General features: G+C 42.3%; 1 protein-coding gene across 1 annotated transcript in view; it reads right to left on the bottom strand.

Annotated features, from left to right (window-relative positions):
• sntg2 (syntrophin, gamma 2) overlaps nt 1–27,905 on the bottom strand; it is a 283,588-nt gene that overhangs the window by 86,287 nt on the left and 169,396 nt on the right. The window contains exons 10-12 of the mRNA XM_067985257.1: nt 20,830–20,959; nt 16,388–16,426; nt 2,720–2,836 (exon numbers count right to left, since the gene is read on the bottom strand). Coding sequence (XP_067841358.1) covers nt 2,720–2,836; nt 16,388–16,426; nt 20,830–20,959 — 286 coding nt within the window. The remainder of the gene's footprint in view (nt 1–2,719; nt 2,837–16,387; nt 16,427–20,829; nt 20,960–27,905) is intronic.

Genomic DNA, 27,905 nt, shown 5'->3' with positions numbered 1-27,905 from the left:
GCCAGTTCCATAATTTCCAGCCTTACTTCCCTCAGCAACCTAGGATGCATCCCATCTGGACTGGGTGACTTATTTACTTTAAGTACAGCTAGCCTTTCTAGTACCTCTTCTTTATCAATTTTTAGCCCATCCAATATCTCAACAACATCTTCCTTTACTGAGATGCTGGCAGCATCTTCTTCCTTGGTAAAGACAGATGCAAAGTACTCATTTAGTACCTCGGCCATGCCCTCTGCCTCCGCCTCCATGAGTAGATCTCCTTTTTGGTCCCGAATTGGCCCCACTCCTCCTCTTACTACCCGTTTCCTGTTTACAAACCTGTAGATGACTTTTGGATTCCCTTTTATGTTGGCCGCCAGTCTATTCTCATACTCTCTCTTTGCCCCTCTTATTTCCGTTTTCACTTCCCCTCTGAATTTTCTATATTCAACCTGGTTCTCACTTGTGTTATCAACCTGACATCTGTCATTCTGTCATACGCTCCCTTTTTCTGCTTCATCTTGCTCTCTATCTCTTTTGTCAACCAGGGAGCTCTGGCTTTAGTTGTCCTACCTTTCTCCCTCATGAGAATGTACCTAGACTATACCTGAACCATCTCCTCCTTAAAGGCCGCCCATTGTTCAATTACAGTTTTACCTGCCAATCTTTGATTCCAATTTCAAAAGCAACCAATTCTGATGAAAGGTCTTCGACCTGAAATGTTAACTCTGTTTCTTTCTCCACAGATGCTGCCTGACTTGCTGTGCTTCTCCAGCATTTTCTGTTTTATTTTGATTCCAATTTACCCGGGCCAGATCTGTTCTCATCCCACTGAAATTGGCCCTCGTCCAATTGAGTATTTTTGCTTTAGAGTTGTCCATGTCCTTTTCCATAGCTATTCTAAATCTTGTGATACTATGCTCGCTGTTCCCTAAATGTTCCCCTATTGACACTTGTTCCACTTGGCCCGCCTCATATGCACAGTCCTGGTCTCCTTGTTACAAAAAGGATACAGAAGCACTGGAGAAAGTGCAAAAAAGATTTACAAGGATGATACCAGAACTGAGAGGTTATAACTATAGGAAAGATTGAACTGGCTGAGGCTCTTTTCCCTAGAAAAGAGAAGACTGAGGGGTGACCTCATAGAGATCTTTAAAATTATGAAGGAGTTTTATAGGGTGGATGATTCCACTTGGAGGGGAGGGTCAGAACTAGGTGACATAAATCTAAGATCGTCGCCAATAAATTCAATAAGAAATTCAGGAGAAACATCTTTACCCAAAGAATAGTTAGAATGTGAAACTTGCTACCTCATGGAGTTTTTGAGGCGAATAGCATAGATGCATTTAACGGGAAGTTAGATAAGCACATGAGGGGGAAAGGAATAGAAGGATATGCTGATAGGGTTAGATGGGAGGAGGCTCATGTGGAGCATAAGCACCTGTTTTGCCAAATGGCCTGTTTCTGTGCTGTAAATTCTGTGTAATTCTTTGATGTCATTCTGCCAGTCCCGCCTCTTTTTCTGATGTCCGCACTGGGTGCATGGAGATGAGTCTGTCAGATTTTATTTGCCATTTAAAGTAAAGGGATGGAACCAGATCTGGTCCTAAATTCTGCTCCCACAACCCACTTACACTCCAGCAGAACATTCCCAGGTCTAGCGATTTCAACTGTCTGAGAATATGATGTTGTTATTGGGAACAGAAGAAGCAGCAGCCAATATGTGGATTAGTACGTTTGTTAAAGTAGCAGTCAAAGGAATTTCATTCAAAAACCATTAGTTATTAATATCACACAACGCATTTTTCAAGGCAAATGCGATTCAGAACAAATATTTCTAACTACACACTAACAATTAGCTCCACACCAAGTCAAATTTGGAACTCAGTTACAACTTAATTTGCCCTTGGGAAATAAAGAAAGAAGTTGCATTTCTATATGCCTTTCACAACCTCAGCACGTTCCAAAACGCTTCACAGCCAATGAAGTACTTTCCAATGGTAGTCACTGTTGTAATGTAGGGAAATGTGGCATCCAATTTATGCTCAGTATGGTTCCACAAGCAGAAATGAGATAAATGATCAGAGATAATCTGTTTTTAGTGATGTTGGTTGATGGATAAATGTTGGCCAGAACAATGGGACAATTCCCCTGCTCTTCTTCGAATAGTGCCATGGGATCTTTTATGTCCACCTGAGAAGGCGGATGGGGTCTCAATTTAAAGTCTCATCTAAAAGACGCCACCTTTGACATTGCAATCCTCCCTCAGTACTCCACTGGGGTGTCCGCCTGGATTATGTGCTCAAGTCACTTAAGTGGAGCTTGAACCCACAACTCTCTTGAGTCAGAGGTGAGAGCACTACTATTGAGCCAAAAGAGATCTAACTGGACAAGGGTAGTGTAAATATTATAATTTTACTCATTTGCTTTTGAATTATTTGATATTCTACTACACTGCTCAAAATGGAGGGTGTATAAATACTACTTGACAAGTCAATGGTACACCATTCTGTACTTACTGTACTTTCAAATGCTTGGAAATGAAGCTCTGAACATATGGAAGCATGGTCAGAAATGTGATTATATCATGAATATATATACATGTATTTGACTTAATTTTAAACCTTATGCAGTAGTAAAGCCAATTGCTTTAAGTAAAGCCCAAGATTAAAATATGAGCAAAAAGAAAAATAATCTGTGACAACAGCTGGTACATTATTAAAGCGTTGCTGTCTCTTACCGGTGGAGCATTGAAAATGTGAAGCGACGAACCCTTCAGTCCCAGAAACTTGAACTTGTAAAGCTGATTGGAATCAGATCCTAGCAGCCTCTCACTCACCCACCCCATGTGAATTATCTGCAGAGGAAAACCTTAGAAAATTGAAAAATCAATCCTCAAAATCAAAACACTGCATTTTTTATGATTCCTGCACACAAAGCCATTAATTTTGTAATGAAACCTTCAAGGACTCTGTGCCGAGCGTGATGTCTAAATCAGCCAGGAAATTACTGAACTGGATTATCAAGGAATCTACTCAAAGTGTTCGAGTGGAATTATGGGGATTTCATTCCAATTTAGAGTGACAGCCTTCTTTGCTACAAAGACACAACAAGGATAGGCCAAGCAAGCCCAAAATATTCATCAGTGTTGGGAGCCTGCTCATACAGAAGCAGCCTGTGCATGCAGTATTGCAGATTAAATGTCTCCTCACTTGTAATTTTGTGCCTTGTGCATGACACAGAAACCAACACCAACAAAGTTAGGATATCTTAAAAGCTCCAATCACAAAGCTACAACAATAAAGATATATGGCCTGACACAACTTTCCATCTCTTGCTGTTTTAAGATACAGACACAAAACCTGAAACAAAAAAATTGGTCGACACATTATTCCCATCCAACACTGTACATTGAGGGTTATAACTAGTGATATCAGATATGATTTGCTTCCCCTTTAATTAAAGAAACATTTTTCTTTGAAAGTGTGTGCACTTTTTTTTGAATTGTGCTTAAAGAGGAAGGTAAGTCTCGATGTGTACCTTTGGTCAAAATGCTGCTATGTTTTAAATAAATGAAAATATTAACCTTAAAAGATTTTCATTGTTTATTAAATGCCAACATTTATTGGAACGAAGAGCCTCCATTCAGGTTGCTCTCTCTGTTACGCTTGCGCTGGTAACCACACTGGCCTAAGAATAGCCCTGGAGGTGCGGGGACCCTGGAAACCATACAGTAGGCTGGGAATGTAGATTGCCTGGCCTTTAATATAGCTTTCCTGAGATGCACGGTGTCAGAGTAGCGTTATGGGCTGTTTCTAAGTCACTCCGCATGCTGTGCGGGATACTGTCTGTCAGTGACGCACTAGAGTGCTCCAACAGGGAGGAAATCGGACTTCAGGGTTGCCACACTGGTAAGAACACTGGTATTTAAAAACTTCTGCTGAGCTATTATTTTCTTCTATAAAGAGCATTACTTTCAAATGAAATTGCGCCTTCCGGAACTTCCTTCGCCCCTCAAACTTTTTCCGCAGAAGTCAATTACAGTGATCTTTGGTTCTGTGCTCATACTGAGGATGTTGTTTGTAATTTCTAGAGGGTTGAAAGTGATCAACTCTGAACACGGAGCTCTAAATTATGAAGAAAGCGTCACAAAGCTGAGCTTGTTTTTACTGGGGAAAGAAGACTGATAAAGGATACAATCCAAGACTTTAAAATTTTGGTCGACTTTGACAGTATGCAGGTTATTTGTCTTGGACTCCGATCACAGAAATTGAGGACACATGTACAAAATTAATACGTCTCAAAGGGAGAATTCAGAATAGAAGATTTTTTTTTCTCTTCACACAAAGTATGTGGAACAGAATTCTAAAAAAATGCAGTTAATGCTGTGTTGATTAACTCCTTTCACAAACAGCTGGATAAAAATCTGGTTAATGAGATTGAAAGTCATAATGACATGCATAGGCACAGAGGATTAGACAATTTATGGGATATGACAGAACCTGTGCTGCTAAGGCCATGAAAATATCATCTGTGGAATAGAATTTGTCAAGGTTGAACGATGCTGGTGGTAATATTTGATTGGATCATTCGAGTTTTGCTAGATTACATTAAGAGCCAGGGAAAAAAAAATCACAGAGTTTCATCTTCTTGGAACCGTTTTTGTCACCTCTCTCATGAGACAAAATAAATGGCATGGAGCCTGTGGAAGGAACAAGCTTGATGGGTCAAACGTCCTTTTCTTGTTCTACATTTTCTAGATAATATTCTGAACATCCTTAACCACTTGGATTCTGCAAAAGGAAGCCAGACTTCAAATAGGTCGCAGCATCATCAAACAAACTATGTGAAACTGATCTCATTGTCGGAGTTTAAAGATAGATGGTTTGAAGGGTACCACAATTTAAGAGCTAGTTACCCTTACCTCCTACTTGCATGCAAATAAGTGGAACACTGCAGTTTTAACTGTAAGAAGGCATGTATGCCACGGCTGAATGTTTTACTTGCCAACTAGCCTTGGACAAGTTAATTGCCTGCTTTTGGGGAGCTAAAAAGAAGCAATTTGCCAACTTTCTATTAAGATCTTTGTTTTTACCTCCATTGTCAATTCTTGCTTGTTCTCGTCCTTTGTATTTTACTGTAGCTCTTTCCTACTACGATGACTGTCTATCTATACAGAAGTGTCCATTTATAAAAGAATATTTATTTCCTCTGACTGTAGATCAAGAGGCTAATTTTGTCATTTTTAAAAAATGTCTACATAATAACTAAGTTATTTTAAAATATTTTTTTCACTTATATTGAGACCAATTTTGCTTCTTTTTTTAAATACATTTTTTTTATATGGGAGAAAGAGCATATGTATTCCTTGTGGCCATTTCTGCAATGAGCACATAATAAAGTAAAGTGATACTACACTGAAACTGTCTGTGGGTGTCACGGCGGGATGAGGGGTGGGGGGATGGTAACAGATTTGCTCACATCCAGGATTGTCTATAATTTTCTGCAATGGATGGGAAAATTCGGATACATTTCTCCCAAACGACTTATAACTTAAAAAGTTGTAGCTGCAGAATCTTAGTCCAAATCATGTTATCAAATAGCTAATAGAATAAAAATTACTTTAGATTATTAGTTTTAAAAAAAAAACATACTACATGTATATTTGAGATGATGGCATGTCGGACAAAAACGCTTTTAATAAATTTCTGGTCTTGAAGATTCTTAGCATCCAATTATTAGTAGAAGCCTGCTACAGAAAATAGATGCCTCTTCCCCAGTTTACAATGGCTGTATATACATAGGGGTATATTTTTGTTTGCACTGCTTGGGCAAGAATTTGTTGGAACAGTTCACCCGGCCTTTATAGAACCTACCTGATTTTCATTCCATTAATTTCAACTGATTTCATTAATTACAATGGAATGAAAATCAGACAGGTTCTACAGAGGAGATCCAGATTACTGCCCAGACAGTGAGGACAAAATCTACTGCATTGTATTGTTATTCCGGCACAATGATCTCATTTTGCACCGTGCTCCCTCCCATCCCTTTAAACAAGTAAAGACAACGCCCCTGAAAATCCAGTTGATAAAGGCAGAATGCTGCTGAGCCAAAGACACTAAAAAAGTCCCACATGCAATCCTCATTGTATGCTGAGATATTGGTCTCAGCGGGGAGAGCAGGTGGCACATTGTAATAGTTGTCAGGATTCCTGGACTAGGAAGGGAAATATCAGCACGGGTTCCTGCTCTTGATCACTATCCAGGAACCTCTGCTGGAAAATGCACGTATTTGAGTGACCAGGCTTAGTTGTGATGCTGCCATGGTTAATTACCAACACTCATTGGGTGAAGATTTGGAAGATGCCTAACAGGCATGGACACAGGAGTCAACGTCTTCAGGAAAGGAGGAGGGGAAAAAATTGGAAAAAACAAAATCATGCAAAGAAGAACGGGCTCTAAATTGGGCCGTGTAGCACCCGTTGTTTCGGCGCTACACGGTCTCTCCGACATCCAAGATGGTGTTGTGGATGCGCACGCACGTTTCCTGCGTGATGAGTGCCAGACGCCATCTTGGTATAGAAGTTAGCGCAGGCGCAGATAACGAACGCTGGAATCATGTAAAGTAGTGAGAAAATGGCTTCAATCAGTGTGCAACACTGATTTAAAGTGATAGACACCATTTTGGGACTTATCGCTCAAATCAACGCACAGTCTTAACTCCGACCATCTGAACGTGTCTTGGAGTATCTGGAGGACCCCCCACTGGCGCTATTTAAAGGGACCATGCAGGATTTACAGGTTAGTGGCTGGATTATTGCTTCTGGCTGCCGAGACATTTGTAACTGTTTTTGGAGGCCTCCTAGACTTGAATACTAGGACACGGGGACATAGCCTAACATTTAGAGCCAGGATGTGCAAGAGTGAAGTTAGGAAATGCTTCTACACGCAAAGGGTGGGAGACGTTTGGAATGCTCTTCTACAGACAGCAGTTGATGCTAGCTCACTTGTGAATGTTAAATCTGAGATTGATAGATTTCTATCAACCAAGGGTATTAAGGTATTTGGGGCTTAGGCGGGTATATGGAGATAGGTCACAGGTCCACCATGATCTCATTGAATGGTGGAATGGGCTCGAGGGGCTAAATGCCACTGCCACATGCTGCCTCTTGATATGAGCCACCTCCTCCTGCAAGAAAGCGGGACATGTGTCTGGGAGATGCACCTGTCATGGTTGAATAGCTGCCAGTGTGTGTGGCCTGTGAGTTGTGGGTGAGCGGCTTGAAACAGTGGTAATGTGTAAGGGTGAGAGGAAGCATCTGATTGGAAGAGTTGAGTACTGATGGAAAGAGTTTATTGGTACGTGGAGGATGGGGGCGTAGTGCATGGAGCAGTTGGTTGGAGACGCCACTTGACAGTTGACCTCACTCACCTTGCCCACTCATGTCAAAGCATTGAACTCCTTCCTACTCTGCATCCATGTTCATGATGCTGTGCGCCTGGCATTGACTTCATCCCCTGCTGCTTCCCTCTGCCTTTTGGGTATATTTTTGGAAGGCCTCTTGCCCCCCCCCCCCATCACCCCCCCTCTCCCGTGCATGTAGGATGTCCCTCCTTCTGTCCACTTCTTGCTTCAAGGTCTCTAGTGCATCAGCAGAGAACGTTGGTGCATGCTCTCTCGCAGGCCTGGTACCAACTCAGATCGGCAGATTGGTGAGGCCTAGCGTGCATTTTGGAGGATGTGGGATTTAGTAGTGCGCAACCTTTATTCAATGTTTTAACATAACTCACCAGTGTGTAAACATAGGGATGGGACCTGCATCTGTGTTTTATGTGTGTGATGTCTGATCTCTGTTCAGACTCTGTGCAGACAGTAGACTGTTAATTTCAGCAAATAACAGGTACCAGCTACCTTTAAGAGATTTCTAAGAAACATCCTCCCTTTAAGAGATTGAGCTCCCTCTGCTGGTGGAAAGTGTGAATTGCACTGATTCCATGTGCAAGGCCTGGAAGGGAACGCTGATTGCAGGTAAATCCTCGGGTGGGCCGAAACTTGGGTCCCGCCTGCACAGGGGCCATTGGGCCCAGGGTAAGAGCACATCACGCTACCTGCGCCAAAAAACGGCCCCTATCGAATTTTTCCCCCACCATCTTCTTGAAAATGGGCTACAGGAAAATGCATTAGGGAGCTGAAGCAAAGGAAAAACACAGATAATAAAAGATTGGAGTGCAAGCCTTCAGACAAAGTTGGATGGAGAATTATTATTTGGGTTGATGAAGCCTCTTCTCTAATACTGCTTTTTCTGATTATAATGAGCTCAGTTTGCAACTTTTTTACCTTCAGCAGTTTTGTAAACAAAGACAACGGGCCAGAACTTGCTCCGACCGATGTGGCATGGTTGTCCACGCATCGGACAAAGACTACGAAAATACTTAACTCGTGGTCTCCGACGTCAACTTGCTCCCTTTTCAATTTTTTTTCAGTTCAGCACTGTGATTTCAGCGCTGTTTCCTTTGTAAAGATAGAGACTGTGGAAATGGAAGCCATGCCCACAGAATCTATCAAGGAGAGAAGTCACGCCCACAAGCAACTAGAAATCATTCATTTAAAGTGAACTTCCGTATGTTAGTTTAAATAAAAATTTAACATATCTAATTATAAAAAGCCAAGCAAATGATTTAATGTAATGAAACTTACAGAAGTTAAAAGTAAAAAAAAAGTTAACATTTTTAAGCTTTAAATTTTTTTTAATGATCAAAAAATACTAAAATAAGAGTAATTTGTCATTCCACATTTTTAAAAATTAATTTTTTGTTGTTTCACATTCATTAACAGTCACCGCACTTTTAAAGAGTAGTGTAGGGCTGGCATTTTCCAGCGTACCTTTTGGTGGCGTAAGTACCTTCGTTCCATCTGGGCAGATAAGTAAGTTTACGAATGTTTAATGATTTCTATGATTTTAGCATACAGTGCCCCTTTAATTCGGACCTGTCAAACCGCTGGCGAACCAATGAAAGCAGGTTCACGATTTCGGGGTTTTACTGCGCATGTTCGCATTCGCAAACTTGCACAATTGATTTGTTGGCGGTCGGAGAGGATGGTATTGCAATACGATGTCCCAAGGTGAGTCATTTCTGGGCCAACATTCAATATCATCATCTTTCAAATTGACTAGATTACCCAGCAACATAGAAAAGGCCATTTTTGGTTTTGAATACTATTATTTCATCCAATTTATTTACTGGATGCTTTGCTCAATGACAAGTTATTGTATCTATGTGTAGTGTATTGATCCAGTCCATGTTTTGTGTCTGACAATTGATCTATTATATTGATTCATTTCACATTTTGTATCCAGCAGTCTGATCAAGGGCTCCATTTGAAACTAGGGACAATAGGGAAGGGAATGTTTGTATAAATAAGAGATCAGAGGTCGGAAATATAGGAGACCTGTAAAAGCCTGTTAGTATGGATTAGGCTGAGAATTATTTCAGCAATACATTTGAACAGTTCTGAACTGCAGTGTCCTTATTATCTTTATTCAAGTCTACAATAGTAACTAAACTTCTGGTTAGTTTCTGGGAAAATAAACAGTACAGATTAAATTCAGAGAGCAACATAATATATTATAATCGAACCAACACAGTTTTACTTTATTCTTTTTGAGACCCCATACTACCTGTAGCATAGATAAAAAATTCATAAATCAAAGTGTGTGGTTTAATAAAAATGAATAAATACTGGGAATAGTCATCTGCTACAGCTTGAAATATAAAAGCAAAATTAATTAATTAACTCAATTAATACTTACAGGTGAGTAGCTGTGATATATCTCAATAATCGGACAATATCAGCAAGAAAAATACCTTCCAACTTCTCTATCACAAAGATGGCTAAGGGCCAAAGGTTGCAAACAGGGCTCATTATTGATGCAATTATTAAACAATGGGTACATAATGCAGTCATATTGCTTTTAATTTCACTGCTACAGATCATTAAATCCGAGGTGAATGCATGTGTCACAGAAGTTTATGTTTGGAACATTTTGTCCAAATTCAGGGGGAAACTGGGACCTTATTGTCTTTTGATGCTAGCCCACACAACTAATATATGCACAAGCACAGAAAGATTAGATTACAGAAGATTAGCAGTGGAAAAGATTAATGAAAAGGCTACAGGTATTCCTTAGTCTTTGCCATGGCATATTATTGCTATCAATGCCATATTTTGCTTCAAGAGCAAGTAACAAATTTTAGCTGACAATATTTCACATTGCTGAGATTTTACCAGGCTCCACCGACTCACCATCCTCTAACTCTTCCTAGCAGGTCTGTCTCTAAACCGTCAATCACTCTCTCAACTCCCGCACGCCTGCCTCAAGTGCTTCCCTCTCCGACCAGTTAGCTGTCGATCCCTAAACTGATTTTGTCACTCTCTCAGCAAGGTAGACAGGAAAGGTTGAGCTATGTTACTATGAAGCTGTATAGTATTTGCTGGTTATATAATTGCAGCAGTGAGAATGGTTAGAGTGGAATTTGGAGAGCAAAATGTGGGTTTGACGTGGACCCAGCCCAGCAGTTTGGATTGGGTTTGGACATGGACATAGCGAGGATTTAAAGATGTAAAAAATTGGCAGTGGGTAGATAGAGGTATTGTGGTGAATTAGAATCTAGTAGAGATGTGGAAAAGAGCATAAAAGAGTGCAACGATCAGAGGAAATGAAGAAGGAAGGGATATTAGGGCTGGAAGGGGTTCAGGGCATAGATTTGGCCTGCATAAATCACAGATATTGAATGCATGATAGACTATTAAAATTATGGTGAGGTCTCAGAATGGGTGATGGGGAAATCATGGAGGATCTTCAATCTCAGTGGAACAAAGTATCGGGGTTGGCCATTTTGTAAACACATTGCAAGCAATTGGATTAGAGGATGTGTAAGTCATGGGAGATGTGAAAGGAACAATCTGAGGGTAATGGCAGTAGAAAAAGGGACATAACTAACATTAAGATAGAAACAGAGTCCATATGGATTGAGACAAAAGATAAGAGATCGATCATGTTAATAGGGGTATTCCACAGACCACCTGATAGTAGAAGGGAAGCGCAGGAAGAAATATGTCGGCAAATCTATGAAATGAGTAAAAGACGTAGGGCGCTAAATTGGGCCACGTAGCGCCCGTTGTTTCGGCGCTACACAGCCTCTCCGACATCCAAGATGGCATCGTGGATGCGCATGCACGTTTCCTGTGTGACGTGCTCCAGATGCCAACTTGGTATAGGAGTTAGCGCAGGCACAGATTACGAACGCTGAAATCATGTAAAGTAGGGAGAAAATGGCTTCAATCAGTGTGCAATGCTGATTTAAAGTGATAAGTCCCAAAATGGTGTCTAACACTCAACTCAACGCACAGTCTTAACCGCGATCATCTGAACGTGTTTTAGAGTGCCCGGAGGACTCCCCACCGGTGCTATTTAAAGGGACCATGCAGGATTTACAGGTTAGTGGCTGGATTATTGCTTCTGGCTACCGAGACATTTGTAACTGTTTTTGGAGGTCTCTTAGACTTCAATACTAGGACGCAGGGACATAGCCTAATATTTAGAGCCAGGACGTACAGGAGTGAAGTTAGGAAATGTTTCTACACGCAAAGGGTGGGAGATGTTTGGAACGCTCTTCTGCAGACGGCAGTCGATGCTAGCTCAATTATGAATGTTAAATCTGAGATTGATAGATTTCTGTGAACCAAAGGTATTAAGGGATATGGGGCTAAGATGGGTATATGGAGATAGGTCACAGGTCCACCATGATCTCACTGAATAGCGGAACAGGTTCAACGGGCTAAATTTCACTGCCACTTACTGCCTCTTGATATGCGCCACCTGCTCCTGCAAGAAAGCGGAACGTGTGTCTGGGTGATGTGCCTGTCATAGTTGAATTGATGCCAATGTGTGTGACCTGTGAGTTGTGGGTGGGCGGCTTGAAACAGCGGTAATGTGTAAGGGTGAGAGGAAGCATCTAATTCGAAGAGTTGAGTACTGATGGAAAGAGTTTTTTGGTATGTGGGGATGGGGGGTGTAGGGCGTGGTGCAGTTGGTACGAGACGCCACTTGACAGTTGACCTCACTCACCTTGACCACTCATGTCAAAGCATTGAACTTCTTCCTGCACTGCATCCATGGTCATGATGCTGTGCGCCTGGCATTGACTTCATCCCCCGCTGCCTCCCACTGTCTTTTCAGTATACGTCTGGAGGGCCTCTTGCACACCCCCCACCCCGCCCCCGCCCCTATGGATATAGGATGTCCCTCCTTCTGTCCACCTCTTGCACCCAAGGTCTCTAGTGCATCAGCAGAGAACCTTGGTGCATGCACTCTCGCAGGCCTGGTACAAACTCAGATCAGCAGATTGGTGAGGTCTGGCGTGCAGATTGTAGGATGTGGGATTTAGTAGTGCGCAACCTTTATTCAATGTTTTAACATAACTCATCAGTGTGTAAACATAGGGATGGGACCTGCATCTGTGTTTTACGTGTGTGATGCCCGATCTCCGTTCAGACTCCGTGCAGACAGTAGACTGCTAATTTCAGCAAATAACAGGTACCAGCTACCTTTAAGAGATTTCTAAGAATCATCCTCCCTTTAAGAGATTGAGCTCCCTGGTGGTGGAAAGTGCGAATTGCATTGATTCCACGTGCAAGGCCTGGAAAGGAAGGCTGATTGCAGGTGAGTCCTCGGGTGGGTCCAAACTTGCGTCCTGCCTGCGTAGGGTCCATCGGATGTGGGGTACTAGCACTACCCCTGCCCGAAACGGACCCTTATCCAATTTTTCCCCCGCAGAATAATAATCATGGGCGATTTCAACTAACCCCAAATAAACTGGCAAGAAGAGGGAGGGAAAGGGGAAAAGGGAGTGGAGTTTTTATAGTGTGTACAGGGTTCCTTTCTTACCCAGTATGTAAGAAGCCCAAGAGAGGAATCATTACTGGATCTAGTAATGGGAAATGAACCAGAGCAGAAAAGAGAAGTAAGCAAGGGGAAACTCTAGGCAAATCAAGAAAAATCAGGATAGGCAGAGGACCACTAAGGGATGCACAAGATAAACTCATAGGTAATGACAGCAAAACGGCAGAAATAGTGAACAGTTACTTTGCCTCAGAATTTATGAGGGGAGACGAACAAGGTGGGTATAATATTAGAAGTAGAGATCAAAAAAGATATAACGACATTCAAGATAGGAAGGGGGGAGATTATTGCCAAACATATCAAACTTAGAGAGGATATAACCCTTGGTTTGGATGGATTGCATCCATGCAGATTAAAAGAAGTTGGGGAAGAGATAGCTGAGGCACTGATACATATATATAAAAAATCATTAGAAAAGGGAATAGTGCCAGTGGACTGGCGGACAGCTAATGTGATTCCTATCTTTAAAAAGGGAGATAGAACCAGGGAACTAAAGACCAGTGAGCTTAATGTCGGTGGTAGGAAAGGTAATGGAATCTTTACTCAGAGATGTAATAGAGAAACATCTAGAAACCAAAAATATAATAAAGAATAGTCAGCATGGATTTCAAAAGGGAAGGTCATGCTAGACCAACCTTATTGAATTCTTTGAAGAAGTAACAGAAAGTGTAGACAAGAGTAATATAGTAGATGTAATATATTTGTAATTTCAAAAGGCCTTTGATAAGGTACCACATAATAGACTCATGACTAAGGTCAGAGCATGTGGAGTCAGGGGACAGGTAGCAGAATGGATAGCAAGCTGGCTACAAAACAGAAAACACAGAGTGGGGTTAAGGGTAGCTACTCAGACTGGCAAAAGGTGGGAAGTGGTGTTCCACAGAGAACGGTGCTGGGACCACTGTTGTTCATTATTTACATAAATGATTTGGACTCGGGAATTGAAAGTACAATTTCTAAATTTGTGGACGATACCAAATTGGGAGGTATAGTTAATACAAAGGAAGAATGCAACAAAATACACAAGACATTAATAAATTTGCAGAATGGATGTGAAATTGGCAAATGAATTTCAATATAGATAAGTGTGAGGTGGTACATTTTGGTAGGAAGAATAAGGAGGCCACATACTGCTTGGATAATAAGAGTCTAAATGGGATAAAGGAGCAAAGGGATCTGGGGGTACAGATACACAAATCACTAAAATTAGCGACGCAAGTTAATAAGGCCATAAAAAAAGCAAACCAAGCACTGGGGTTCATTTCTAGAAGGATAGAATTGAAAAGCAGAGAAGTTAGCAGACAGCCGGCACGGACTCAACGGGCTGAAAGGCCTCCTTCCATGTTGTAACCATTCTATAATTGTATTCTACGATTTGTACAGGACCTTGGTTAGACCACACTGTGCACAGTTCTGGTCCCCATATTATACATAGGATATAGAGGAGAAGGTACAAAAAAGATTCACCTGAACTGAGAGGATATACTTATCAGGAAAGGCTGAACAGGTTGGAGCTCTTTACTGTAGAAAAGAGAAGGCTGAGGGGTGACCTTTTAGAAGTCTTTAAGATTATGAAAGGGTTTGATAGGGCAGACGTGGAGAAAATGTTTCCACTTGTGGGAGTGTCCAAAACTAGAGGTCATAAATATAAAATAGTCACTAATAAATCCAATAGGGAATTTAGGAGAAATGTCTTTACCCAGAGAGTGGTAAAAATATGGAACGCGCTACCACAAGGAGTAGTTGAGGCAAATAGCATAAATGCATTTAAGGAGAAGCCAGATAAGCACATGAGGAAGAAAGGAATAGAAGGGTATCCTGATAGGGTTAGATGAAGAGCGATGGGAGGAGCCTCGTGTGGAGCATAAACGCCGGCATAGGCAAGTTGGGCTGAATGGCCTGTTTCTGTGCTGTAGACTCTATGTAACAATGTAACTCTATTTAACTGACAATTATTCATACTACTAAATAAAGTATAATTCTCAAAAGGATGAAAAAGAATGAAAAAGAAATCTAGTGGTAAAACTATGTTGTGGGATATTCATAACAAACTTACATGTTCATATGAATTTACACTGTCTGGTATTTTATTGAAGGCATTAACCAGTTTAATAAATGAGTTAATACCCATTTTAAAAATAGCGGACAAAAGAATGCTGCATTGATGCATTCATTACCAATATTGTACAGCATGACTTCAACCTGCTAAGATCTTGACACAGACCTCTCCTTCTCTGCTCCGTGTCTACCTTGAAAGAGAAAGACATGTAACTAAATCTCAAAAATCTATTCCCTATTTTCCTAAAGGATTTAGCTTGTGTTGCTATTCCAAATGTAACTTGGAGGTGTTTATTACCTAAGAGCAAAAGCCAAACACTAACATTGTTCGGTATTTTATAATGGGTTGAATTATTCTGCAGCAAATGTTTATTCAGATACTCCAGAATGATAGCTTTTCACAAAATTTTGCTTTAAAATTGGTGTTCCCTGAAATCCATGGATTCCCTAGAGCAGAATTATTTTAAAAAATAGACGTTAGTGGGCAGAAACCTCATACAGAAACTGTTGCTCGAGGTGTTACTGAAAGATTCACAATAAATCAAAATGTAAAAGCAAAATGAGGCAATTGTAGCATCAAGAAAAGATCAATGCCTGCACAGCGACAAAGGTAAAAAGCTTAAAGATAAATTGATGACTGCAGTTGAGTGGTCCACGATTCACAAAACAAATCCATTTGGAAAACTATACATAAAAAAACAAGCATAGCGCAGAGCGACATCAAATAAGAGAACAAATGAAGTACATTTAGGACAAAGTTCCACTCGCTGCAGTTAACATTGATGAGTCCTGATTGCAACATTCATTTTCAGTGACATAGCTCTAAATTAACAGCTTCCAGCGTGTAACACATCAGCATCTGATGTCCCCACACAAGGAAGTTTGAGTTTGCAGAGCTGCAAGATTGATCCTCTAAACCATGTTAACTTAACTGAGGTGTAAGCTGTGTGAAACCAAAGCTGTCACCAACCATACAACTGTACTACCTGCTGCAGGTTCCGAAGTATTACCTAAAGCTATTAAGAATTTACTGATAAGATTTCAGATTTTGAATACTTCATAATACTAGAGACTCAGTTAGATCAATAAAGGCTAATCCAGTGGGAGGATTTAATGTAGGATTGAAGTGAGAGGCAAATGCTTTGCTGAAATTTATTACGAGTTGTGGTGTCTAAAACTAAATTCAGGATGAGTTGGAATCAGTCAATGCCAGAATTAGTTGGATACTGCTTCTCTTAGTATTTTTTCTTGTTAGTTACCAGCTAATAACTCTCGACATCCTTTTCATTCTTTTAAGCATAATGCAGAACACATTTTTTTTTACATAAAGACATATTTTTATTAGACAAATAATTTTTGCACATAAAGTGAAAGATATCCTACCTGATCATTTGGAGAACAGCATTTATTGGCCATTTTCATCTGTGTAGGTAAAAAAGAAATGTAGAATTAAAATTATTTCTCCAAATGTTTGTATTTATCTGTACTTTGAAGTTTAATTTTTGATCACTTGGAAAAGTTTTTAAGTCTGGAAATTACTGTCAGCGATGTTATCGCACAAATGTTTAATGTGCTCCTATTAAATTCCTCTCTCCATTATTTTTAAGGGGGGTTGGTTTATGTTAAATGGGTTTAAACCTGTTAAAATAGCTCAGGGAGGAATTTGATAGGATTGTGTTAAGTACACTAACATCATCATCCACAGGTTGCACTGCAGCAACTCGCCAAGGCTTCTTCGACAGCATCTCCCAAACCCGCGACCTCTACCACCTAGAAGGACAAGGGCAGCAGGCACATGGGAACAACACCACCTGCACGTTCCCCTCCAACTCACACACCATCCCGACTTGGAAATATATTGCCGTTCCTTCATCATCGCTGGGTCAAAATCCTGGAATTCCCTACCTAACAGCACTGTGGGAGAACCTTCACCACATGGACTGCAGCAGTTCAAGAAGGCAGCTCACCACCACCTTCTCAAGGGCAATTAGGGATGGGCAATAAATGCTGGCCTCGCCAGCGACGCCCACATCCCATGAACGAATAAAAAAAACAGTAATTTCTTGCTTTCAGTCCCATCTTCCACATTTCATTAATTCTTAACTGTAAATTTTAGTAAGACTGGGCCTAGCTACTTTCCTCTGTCTACCTCAAAGCCTTTTTTTTAACAAGGGTTTAATATTAGCCTTTCACTGGGTATTTCCTGTCTGTCCTGCCCACTTCCTTTTCCGTACAAGCTAACTTGTTTGCATCCATGGAAGAAAAATATTTTTTTTAAAGTCAAAAGAGCAAATAAAAACCCCATTAAGAAATAAATAACAAAAAGGAAGGGGAATGGAAGGAAAGCAAGAAGGAACATTAAAGATTGTATGATTTTTAAAAAATGAATAAACAATAGGTATGATAAAAAGAAAATAATAAATAAAAGTAAAAAGGAGAAGGAAGATACAAGGAGATGGCCAGTTCTCTCAGTGAAGTGGCAAAGTTGCATAAGTTTTGCCTTCTTGTTTCTTTACCGTTTTCAAATTTCTTTCTCCAAAAAGCTTGTGAAAAGCTACTTTGAACATGCATAATTCATTTTAAAAATATTTATTCTCTAATTTCCAGTGGTCAAAACCTATTTTTGAAGAGTACAGAGATTGTTTCTTGCCATGGGCCATTTTTAAATAGATTTTTGACAAAGACAAACTAGGAATGCAGTAGATCAGTGCAGTCCAGTCTATCGAAATCAACACCATAGTGATACAGAATCGGTTTATACCCCTGAGGGGCAAGAACTCTACTTCCCAAAAACACAGCCATGGACAACTAAAGAGGTAAGGGACAGTATAAGACATAAGGAAAGGGCATACAAAAAGGCAAAAAATGGCACAGATCCTGGCGAATGGGAAAGATACAAAGATCAACAAAGGGTCACAAAGCAGATGGTAAGAGCTACAAAAAGAGAGTTTGAAAAGAAACTCGCAAGGGATATCAAAACCAATACGAAGAACTTTTATAGTTATATTAGGAAAAAGAGGGTGGTCAGGAGCAGTGTTGCCCCCTTAAAAATTGAAAGTGGGGATATTGTCATTGACAATGGGGAAATGGCGGACATGTTGAACGATTACTTTGCGTCAGTATTTACAGTAGAAAAAGAGGATAGCATGCCGGAAATCCCAAGAAAACTAATATTTAATCGGGGGCAGGGACTCGATAAAATTAATATAAGTAAAGCAACAGTAATGAAGAAAATAATAGCACTAAAGAGTTAAAAATCCCCAGGACCAGATGGTTTCCATCCCAGGGCTTTAAAGGAAGTAGGTGAGCACATTGCAGATGCCCTAACTATAATCTTTCAAAGTTCTCTAGATTCAGGAACTGGCCCTCTGGATTGGAAAATTGCACATGTCACACCGCTTTTTAAGAAAGGAGAGAGAGGGAAACCAGGGAATTATAGACCAGTTAGCCTAACATCTGTTGTGGGGAAAATGCTGGAGTCTATAATTAAGGATAGGGTGACTGAACACCTCGAGAATTTTCAGTTAATCAGAGAGAACCAGCATGGATTTGTGAAAGGTAGGTTGTGCCTCACAAACCTGATTGAATTTTTTGAAGAGATGACTAAAGTAGTGGACAGGGGAATGTCAATGGATGTTATTTATATGGACTTCCAGAAGGCATTTGATAAGGTCCCACATAAGAGACTGTTAGCTAAGATAGAAGCCCATGGATTCGAGGGAAAAGTACGGACTTGGTTAGGAAGTTGGCTGAGCGAAAGGCGGCAGAGAGTAGGGATAATGGGTAGGTAGTCACATTGGCAGGATGTGACTAGTAGAGTCCCGCAGGGATGTGTCTTGGGGCCTCAATTATTCACAATATTTATTAACAACTTAGATGAAGGCATAGAAAGTCTCATATCTAAGTTTGCTGATGACACAAAGATTGGTGGCATTGTAAGCAGTGTCGATGAAAACATAAAATTACAAAGCGATATTGATAGATTAGGTGAATGGGCAAAACTGTGGCAAATGGAATTCAATGTAGACAAATGTGAGGTCATCCACTTTGGATCAAAAAAGGATAGAACAGGGTACTTTCTAAATGGTAAAAAGTTAAAAACAGTGGATGTCCAAAGAGACTCAGGGGTTCAGGTACATCGATCATTGAAGTGTCATGAACAGGTGCAGAAAATAATCAAGAAGGCTAATGGAATGCTGGCCTTTATATCTAGAGGACTAGAGTACAAGGGGGCAGAAGCTATGCTGCAGCTATACAAAACCCTGGTTAGACCGTACCTGGAGTACTGTGAGCAGTTCTGGGCACCGCACCTTCGGAAGGACATATTGGCCTTGGAGGGAGTGCAGCGTAGGTTTACTAGAATGATACCCGGACTTCAAGGGTTAAGTTACGAGGAGAGATTACACAAATTGGGGTTGTATTCTCTGGAGTTTCGAAGGTTAAGGGGTGATCTGATCGAAGTTTATAAGATATTAAGGGGAACATATAGGGTGGATAGAGAGAAACTATTTCCGCTGGTTGGGGATTCTAAGAGTAGGGGGCACAGTCTAAAAATTAGAGTCAGACCTTTCAGGAGCGAGATTAGAAAACATTTCTACACACAAAGGGTTGTAGAAGTTTGGAACTCTCTTCCGCAAACGGCAATTGATACTAGCTCAATTGCTAAATTTAAATCTGAGATAGATAGCTTTTTGGCAATCAAAGGTATTAAGGGATATGGGCCAAAGGCGGGTACATGGAGTTAGATCACAGATCAGCCATGATCTTACAAAATGGCGGAGCAGGCACGAGGGGCTGAATGGCCTACTCCTGTTCCGATGTTCCTAAAACACAAACTTTTCTCTTTAATAACAGTTCAAGGAATAGGTGAGAAATTAGAACCGGCAAGTCTCAAAGCAAGTTTATTATAGTTAGTCCAGGCAGGAAGGTAAGGGAATTTTACTACAATTCATACATTAGGTCATATAGTCATATCATCATTTTTATAAAAAAAAGATATTGGGCCAGATATCGCTCAGAACGGCGAGGTAATGCTCGCCGCATCTCCTGCGAATTTAATTAACAAAAATACTCACAGCGAGGTCTGTGGCGTCCAATTGCTTGTACTTGAACTTAAAACAAAATGTGCGCTATCAACCCAGCCTCTGAGCAGCGTGAGTTGCTGCGCGGCTGGAAATGTCTGTGAGGAGAAGGCATGCCCATAAAATCTGACAGGAACAGAAGTCATGCTCACAGATTCAGGCTGCATTGCTCAAGCAGGCAAGCAGACTTCATTCATTTAAAGTTAGTATTCTGGATGTCATTGCAAATAAAGATTTTAATTTTTTTTGTATAAAAAGCCAAAGAAATAATTGAATTAAATTAAAGAGACAGAAGGGATAATAATTTTTTAATTTTAATTTTTTTTTATCACCAAAAACTGTAAAAATAAGAAGTAATATGAGACTCCACATTTTTAAAAGTTAATTTTTAGTTGTTTGTCAGTTATTAAGACTAACTGCACTTTTAAAACTTGGTTTAGACCTGGTATTTTTACACGTACCTGTTTAGTGGTGTAATTAGTTACTTTCCAGCTGGGCAGATAAGCAAGTTTGCACTTTTTCAATGATTTCTATGATTGCAGCGTGCGATGTCCCTTTAATTCGAAGCTGCCATATCGCCGGTGAACCACTAGGAGCAAGTTCACAATTTCTGTGTTTTACTGCGCATGTGCGAACGCGGGAACTTGCTCCTTCGATTCACCACTAAAAACTGAGAGCGCTGTTGAGCTCCTCCATTATTTCGGGAGCGATTTCTGGCCCACTATTTACAGCTGGAAGACTTACGTTTTGCAGGGTCAAATCGTTGATGTTGGTTGATATTGCCCGCAGCCAGTCAGCACTCTCTTGGGCAGTGTAAAACTGAAAGATCCCAGTGCTTACTCCATCCAGTGCCACAACCTCAAAAGTGTTAGGCCTAAAGCAAGAGGAGAGAAATCTCTACGACGTTCATCAAATCAATCTAAAATGTTTGGTAGAAACTCTAACTAAGCTTCATTATCAGTAGGAATCCTACATCCATACTGTACTCTGAAACTCAATTGTTTGGATCGTAACAATATTTGCAAATGGAATAAGAAAACTTACCACTGTACCAATAGTTTGTTTTTTTTATTCGGTTGTTCACATGCAATTCCAATTCCACACCACTTACAAAAAAATGTTATCAGTAGATTATTTTGACCTACTTTATTTGGTAAATCCAAAGCTCAAAATTGTGCCCTTTCATTACAACGTGAAGGTTACTGCAGCACAGCCGAGCACTCAAGTAAAGTCATATCGTCACAGGCAAGCACATAGTCTTAGCATCCATTCATTGGATAGCCTTTTGTGCCAAATCTGTCATTATTTGAAAAATTATTGTAATAAATGGTGAAATATGAAAGAGTGGCTCTCTAATCATCTCATCAGATACCTTATACAAAATCTCATGGGATAAGGATTTGTATTGTAATCTAAAACAAACTGACTAGCTATTTGAAATGATTTACAACCAAACTTTTAAAAAAACTCAATACACACACAATGTCAGAACCAATTATTAGCAATCACTTGCAAGAGGTCCAATATATATATAACTCCAATTATTACTTATACATGTTTTTAAAAGATTTTCATTGGTGATGTTATCAAGTAACATTTTAATGATCACAAACTGATATATTGTCAGTCTACAGTGAGGCCTATTGCAAAAAATATTAACTATTAAAAAATTCTTCACAGGAGCTAAAACGAGCACCATCGGGGGAAGTTTATCTCCCTTCGACCGGTGGAAACCGGGTAGAACAGGAGTTAAAATCAAAGCAGTACACTGTCCACTTCTTTCCTGCCCCATTTTGTTGAGCACTTGAGGGGCTCTCCTGACTCAGGCGGGAGTCTCATCAATATATGCAGACCTTCTCCTATCACTTAGATTGGACCCCAATGCTATTTCAACAGCCTACTGAAAGGGGCGCACGCTGTGGACACCCTCCCTCAGTGAAACCTGGTGGACATCCAGTAGGGATGCCAACTCTGGTTGGACGTAATCCTGGACTTTTCATCACATGACCTCCCGTGCCCCACTGCCCTGCCTCCACCATTGGTCTACCAACACGTCCACCCTTGCGGCCCACCGCCGTCCCAATTGAGAAGCGAACAGACTCTTCATTACCCAACTGGATGATTTTCAGCTTCAGGCAAACTGCCCTTTTTCTCATCTCCAGTGTTTTTTTATAACCAATAAGCGAAAGTGTTCAAAGGGAATGTTAAAAAGCAATCAATTTTTTTAACGTGCCGATGATTTTTCTCCAGGATTGCTCGCAGCAGTGCCCTGGGGATCAATCTCCAATTCCTGGAGACTCCAGAACAATCTTGGAGGGTTTGCAACCCTAACACCCAGCGGAGGCCCTGTAAGGTAAGTGTAAAACTTATCTATGTAGGACCAGGAAGAGCAGCAATACTCCTGGAGGCCCCTCAAAGAAACGTTGGTACACTTCTGTCCCAGGCTCCCCACCCTCCCTACCCGTGATGCCCTCGACCTACCAATCTTTACAGGCCCCCTGATCTTTACAGGCCCAAAGCCAACAAGCTGCATCTGCTCGTATGTTTCAGGTGGTCAGCTGGTCGGCAGGATGTTAATAAGGCTTGGCCGTTAAAATAGACCAGGCCTCCAGCTGCAGCTCCCGGTCGAGCGGCCCGCATGTCCCATCGGCTTCCCACCCGGGAGTTAAAATTCCCCTTAATGATTTTCCTACACTGGCAGAAAAGGTCTTCTGGGAATCCCATTTATGTTCTTTTGGTTAATTTTATATTGTGAAAGGGACTCCTCTTGAAATGCAATTATACTACACTACCAGGCTGAAACCAGCTCCTGTCATGTGTGAGGCACAAGCAGCAAAACCTGACTTATACTTAGATTGTGGCTGGCTGCGACTCGCATTCTGCCCACCAGGAGTGAGCTCTGTTCATGTTTGTGCTTGCATCCATACACGGGGCTCTGCTTCCCCTGCTGTTACCGTATAATGTTGGGAGGATGGGTGCATTTGCTTCCTCATATCAATAAAAAGTAAGAAAGACTTGCATTTATATAGCACCTTTCACAAGCTCAGGACGTCCCAAAGCGTTTTACAGCCAAGGAAGTACTTTGAAGTGTATTCACTGTTGTACTGTAGGAAACGCAGCAACCAATTTGCATACAGCAAGGTCCCACAAACAACAATGTGATAATGACCTGATAATCTGTTTTAGCGATGTTGGTTGAGGGATAAATATTGGCCAGGACACCTTCTTTGCATAATGCAGTGGGATCTTTTACATCCACCTGAGAGGGCAGATGGGGTCTCAATTTAACGTCTCATCCGAAACACGGCATCTCCTATAATGCAGCACTCCCTCAGTACTGCACTGAAGTGTCAGCCTAGATTTATACTCAAGACCCTGGAGTGGGATTTGAAACTCATAACCTTCTGACTCAGAGGTGAGAGTGCTTCCACTGAGCCACGCTGACTCCAGTACAAAGTTCATAAAATGCCCAGGTGATTCAACGGACGCCGAGTGTTTTTTAAAATTCAGCTTCACAATGGATGAGAGTTGCACATTGCCTGATGGGTCCGAGAAAGCCTCGTGGAAGGGTTCTCACACTAATTAGTTTTAATGTACTTGGGAGTCAGACTCAGGTCTGACTCCCGAGCTATACTGTCCCTTTTGTGTTGAAGCACACTCCAAACCAGTTTCAATTGTCAAAACAGTAGTACAATAGTTAACTGCATGCGTGATACGATGTGTGCGTAGGTATGCAAATTACATTTATACTAGGGTTGTACTGAACTTTTGAGACTGAAGCACAAACAAGAAAAGCCCTGATTCTGGCTCAAAGCGGATTCTAAAAGTGCAGTATAGTCGGATAGGTTTACTCTATTCATTAATTCAGTGCATTGCTGTACAGTACATTCTGGTTGAATCTACACACAAATCCTATTTTTTTGATCCAATTTTCTCAATCCCTTTCCTGAATGCACTATATCTCGTGAAATTGGTGTCCATGGGCACCAGCAGTCTCCATCCAATGGCCATTCTTTGTATGTGAGTCTCGACAGAAAGTGTCAAGCAGCTATTTCCCCAAGATGCATCACAGCCAACCTAATCTTATACAGTTCTGATGAAAGGTCGTTGACCTGAAACATTAACTCCATTTCTCTCTCCACAGATGCTATCTGACCTGCTGAGTATTTCCAGCATGTTCTGGTTTTACTTCAGATTTCCAGTATCTGCAGTATTTTGCTTTTGTTCTAATCTTATACTCACCTAGTTGCTATACACATTCATTTTTCAGGAGTCAGTGGATAGCGATTGGGAGCAGAAACCCTGGCTGATTTTTTAATTTTCCTTCCGAGTCGAGGGCCACTCAGACCAGCTGTATTACCCTTACTATTGGCACTACTGAGGTCACCTAAATCAGCACAGACCAGGGAACAAACATGGCACTTTTTGGTTTGAACAACACATGGGCCCCGATATTAGAATCCAAGTGCGGGTGCGTTGGGGACGGAGGGGCTCCGAAAATCGGGGAAATCCTGCGTGGGTTCGGAAGCCGGCTCCAACTCACCGACTTCTGGGTTCCCTACCGACGCGTCTGTGTGCGAGCGAGCCTCACGAATGCGGAAGTCTCACCGGCAATCAAAGCCAGCGGGATGACAATTAAGAGAGGTATTTAGATAGTTTAAGCATTTGAAGTAGTTCATTTCATGATGATTGAGGCCAGGGGACCGATTTTCACTCAGCCTCAGCATGTTTCCCGTCTGTGAGAAACACTCCATATTGCAAGAGACGTGCTGCAGCCAGCGGTCAGTTGGACATTGAAATGCTCTTTCACACAAACTTTTGACTGTGAGATCTGTGTGTTTTCACTGAAAATTCTTAGTTTCCATTCAGAAGTCTTCTGTTTACACATATTTACCAACTTTTCGGACAACCTCAAACTGACACCATCAGGATGGGGGGGGAGGGCGGGGGGGGCGGGCGTCATGGCTGCATTCACCACTACATCCGAGGACGAGCAACATCACCGTCCTCACCAGGCACGGCGTGCACTTCCGCCACTTGCAGTTCCACAACAGTGCTGCGCCACAGGGACCTGCACAAGAGCACAGAGGGCAACAACAGAGGGAGCGATGTCACAGGAGGCACTACCATCGCCACAGGATCTACAGACCGAGGCTCAGCTTCCTGGACCTCTCTGAGAAGCAGTACATATGGAGGTTGAGAGTGAGTCACCAAGTAGTCACAGACATCTGCAGCCTCCTTCATGCCGAGCTGCTCCCGGCTGGGCCGAGCGGCATCTCATTACCTGTTAAAGTCACCTCTCCCCTCAACTTATTCGCCTCCGGATAATTCCAGGGTGCCACCGGGGACATCGTCGGGGTCTCTCGGTCGTCTGCACACAAGTGCATAAGGCAGGTCATCGACGGATTGTTTCGCAGGGCCTCGCACTACATCAACTTCCCCATGGACAACCTCAGCCAGACGGAGAGGACAGTGGGATTTCACTCTGTGGCTGGTTTCCCACGGGTACAGGGTGCAATCGATGGCACCCATATAGCAATATGAGCACCTCCACATTGAACCAGGACTGTTCATCAACAGAAAGGGGTATCACTTCATCAACGCTTAGCTAGTCTGTGACCACCGCAAAAGATTCCTTCAAGCGTGCAGCAGATTTCCTGGCAGCTGCCACGATTCCTTCATTCTGAGGGAATCCAACATCCTGCCCCTCTTCCACGCACCAAACACCCTTAAGGGCTGGCTCCTCGGGGACAAGGGATATCCCCTGCACACGTGGATCATGACACCTCTGAGGAACCCCATCATTGAGCAACAGCGTTGATATAATGACAGCCACATTGCCACCAGGTCTACAATTGAGCATGGTATAGGGCTGCTCAAGATGCGATTTAGGTGTCTTGATTGTTCTGGGGGAGTGCTTCAATACGCACCAGACAGAGTGGCCCAGCTGTAAAATATCTGTCAGCCTGTTTCAGGCGGCAGAAAGTTGTTCACCCTGAGTCCGAATGACCGTTGTTAGTGCCTGAATGGACTCATTTGTGAGCGGTGCTTGAAGCTCAATGGAGGCTGGCATTCTCTCCATCGCAGACATTCCTGCAACACTATCTCAGGCAGTTGCTCACGTCCCTGTGACAGTATCTCAGAGATTCCCTCCCGTACCTGTGCCACCATTCCACAAATGCAGGAGTTGGACTCCTCCATCCTCTGCGCTATTGTGGAGAGTGCGCGTGGCACCTGTTCTAGTACCTCACAAATGTGCTGCTGTCCCTCGATCATTCTCCTTTTAAAGAATGGTTCAGCATCTGCGTCCAGCTGAGCAGAGCCTGGAGAGGAGTGCTCCCACCGACACAGACTCTTCACAGCTGCCCCTGCCACCAGAGTCTGCTCGTGCTCACTTGTGTGTCGTGACCCACCAGGTGCCAACCCAACTAACTGACTATTAGGACCTACCGAGGTGTGTGTATCTGCTCTGGCGGATGGCTCGCTAAGATGTGACGGTGTGCCCTCAGAGGCCAGGAGCTCCTCTAAGGAATCACCCTCTGCCGTCACTAAGGTCGTTGAATGGCCTGTAAGAGAAAAGAAGGCAATATTGAGCATCATCACAGATGTGCCATGTTGTAATGAGTTGTTGAATATGGTAAGTATTGTTAACATCAATTCATTTTGTGTGTGATGAATGTTAAAGTTGTGTCACCAAATGTTCGTGGGATGCCCATCTCGGCGTCCCCAACAGACAGGCACTCGAGGGTGCGCCTGATCGCCAGTGCCTCCTGCTCCGCGTTTGTGAGGACCACTATTTGTTGCGGCCCCCCCTCCGGTCCTCGCCCTCTCCCGTGCATTTTGCGCTCTCTTCTCCTAGAAGGGGAGAAAGAACAGACATGTAAGTGAGTGATGGTGAAGTGGCCAACCGATTAATGCATTGCTTTGGGTGAGGCTGACCATGAAAGAGATGCATCAGAGGGTGAATATGAGACACAGCCATCACATTGGATCAGGATTGGGATGAGTAGTAGTGGTCGGGTGACTATTGGGGAGGTTAGGAAGTGCTGAGGAAGTGCAGGTTAGTTGAGAATGAGCCTTAAGTGGGTGTGGGGAGTGATGTGATAGAGTAGTCTTGGCAGTGCAGAATGAGTTTGGGGTCGGTGATGTGGAACATGGAATGCAGGAGAATCAGTAAGTGTACTTACTTTTGCTGACCTAGTTAGGTCATTGAAGCATTTCCTGCACTGGACCCATGCGCGGGAGATGTTGCTGCTGTTGATGTCCTCATCTGCCACATCGAGCCAGGCCTTCTTGGTGGCAGAGGCAGGGCACTTCCTCCCGTCAGTTGGGCAAAAGACTTCCCTCCTCCTCCTCCTCACCCTGTCCAGTAGCTGCAGCAGTGAGTCATTGCTAAATCTCGGAGCAGCCTTGCCCCTGTGCTGCTCCATACTGTGTGTTTTCTGGTCTTTGCTGCAGCAAAAGCCTTTCGAGTAATGGCCCTTTAAATAGAAACGCTCCAGCTGACAGCCTGTCATGCGAGATCACCAGTCCGCCCACTGCGCAGCTTTCTGACGGCAAATCCGGAAGCTGCATTAAGGGCCACCAATTAACTCGCGATCGCGTGGGAAATGGTAGGATTTGATTGATCGGGTTACCCACGCACCCAATGACCCCCCCCCCCCCTACCCCTGCTGCCATCCCACTGCCATTTAAGAATAGAGTCCATGGTTTATTTACCCACTAAACTATCGCAGGCGCTGCGAACCCTAAAATTTAAGAAAAAACCCGAAAGATTGGCATTGCCTCTATGGTATTGTATACGTGCATGAAAGAATTAA

The sequence above is a fragment of the Heptranchias perlo genome, chromosome 5 (genome assembly GCF_035084215.1).
Source record: "Heptranchias perlo isolate sHepPer1 chromosome 5, sHepPer1.hap1, whole genome shotgun sequence".
Lineage (NCBI taxonomy): Eukaryota > Metazoa > Chordata > Chondrichthyes > Hexanchiformes > Hexanchidae > Heptranchias > Heptranchias perlo.
Note: the sequence above shows the minus strand (reverse complement) of the source record. Positions and strands in the feature narration are given on the sequence as shown.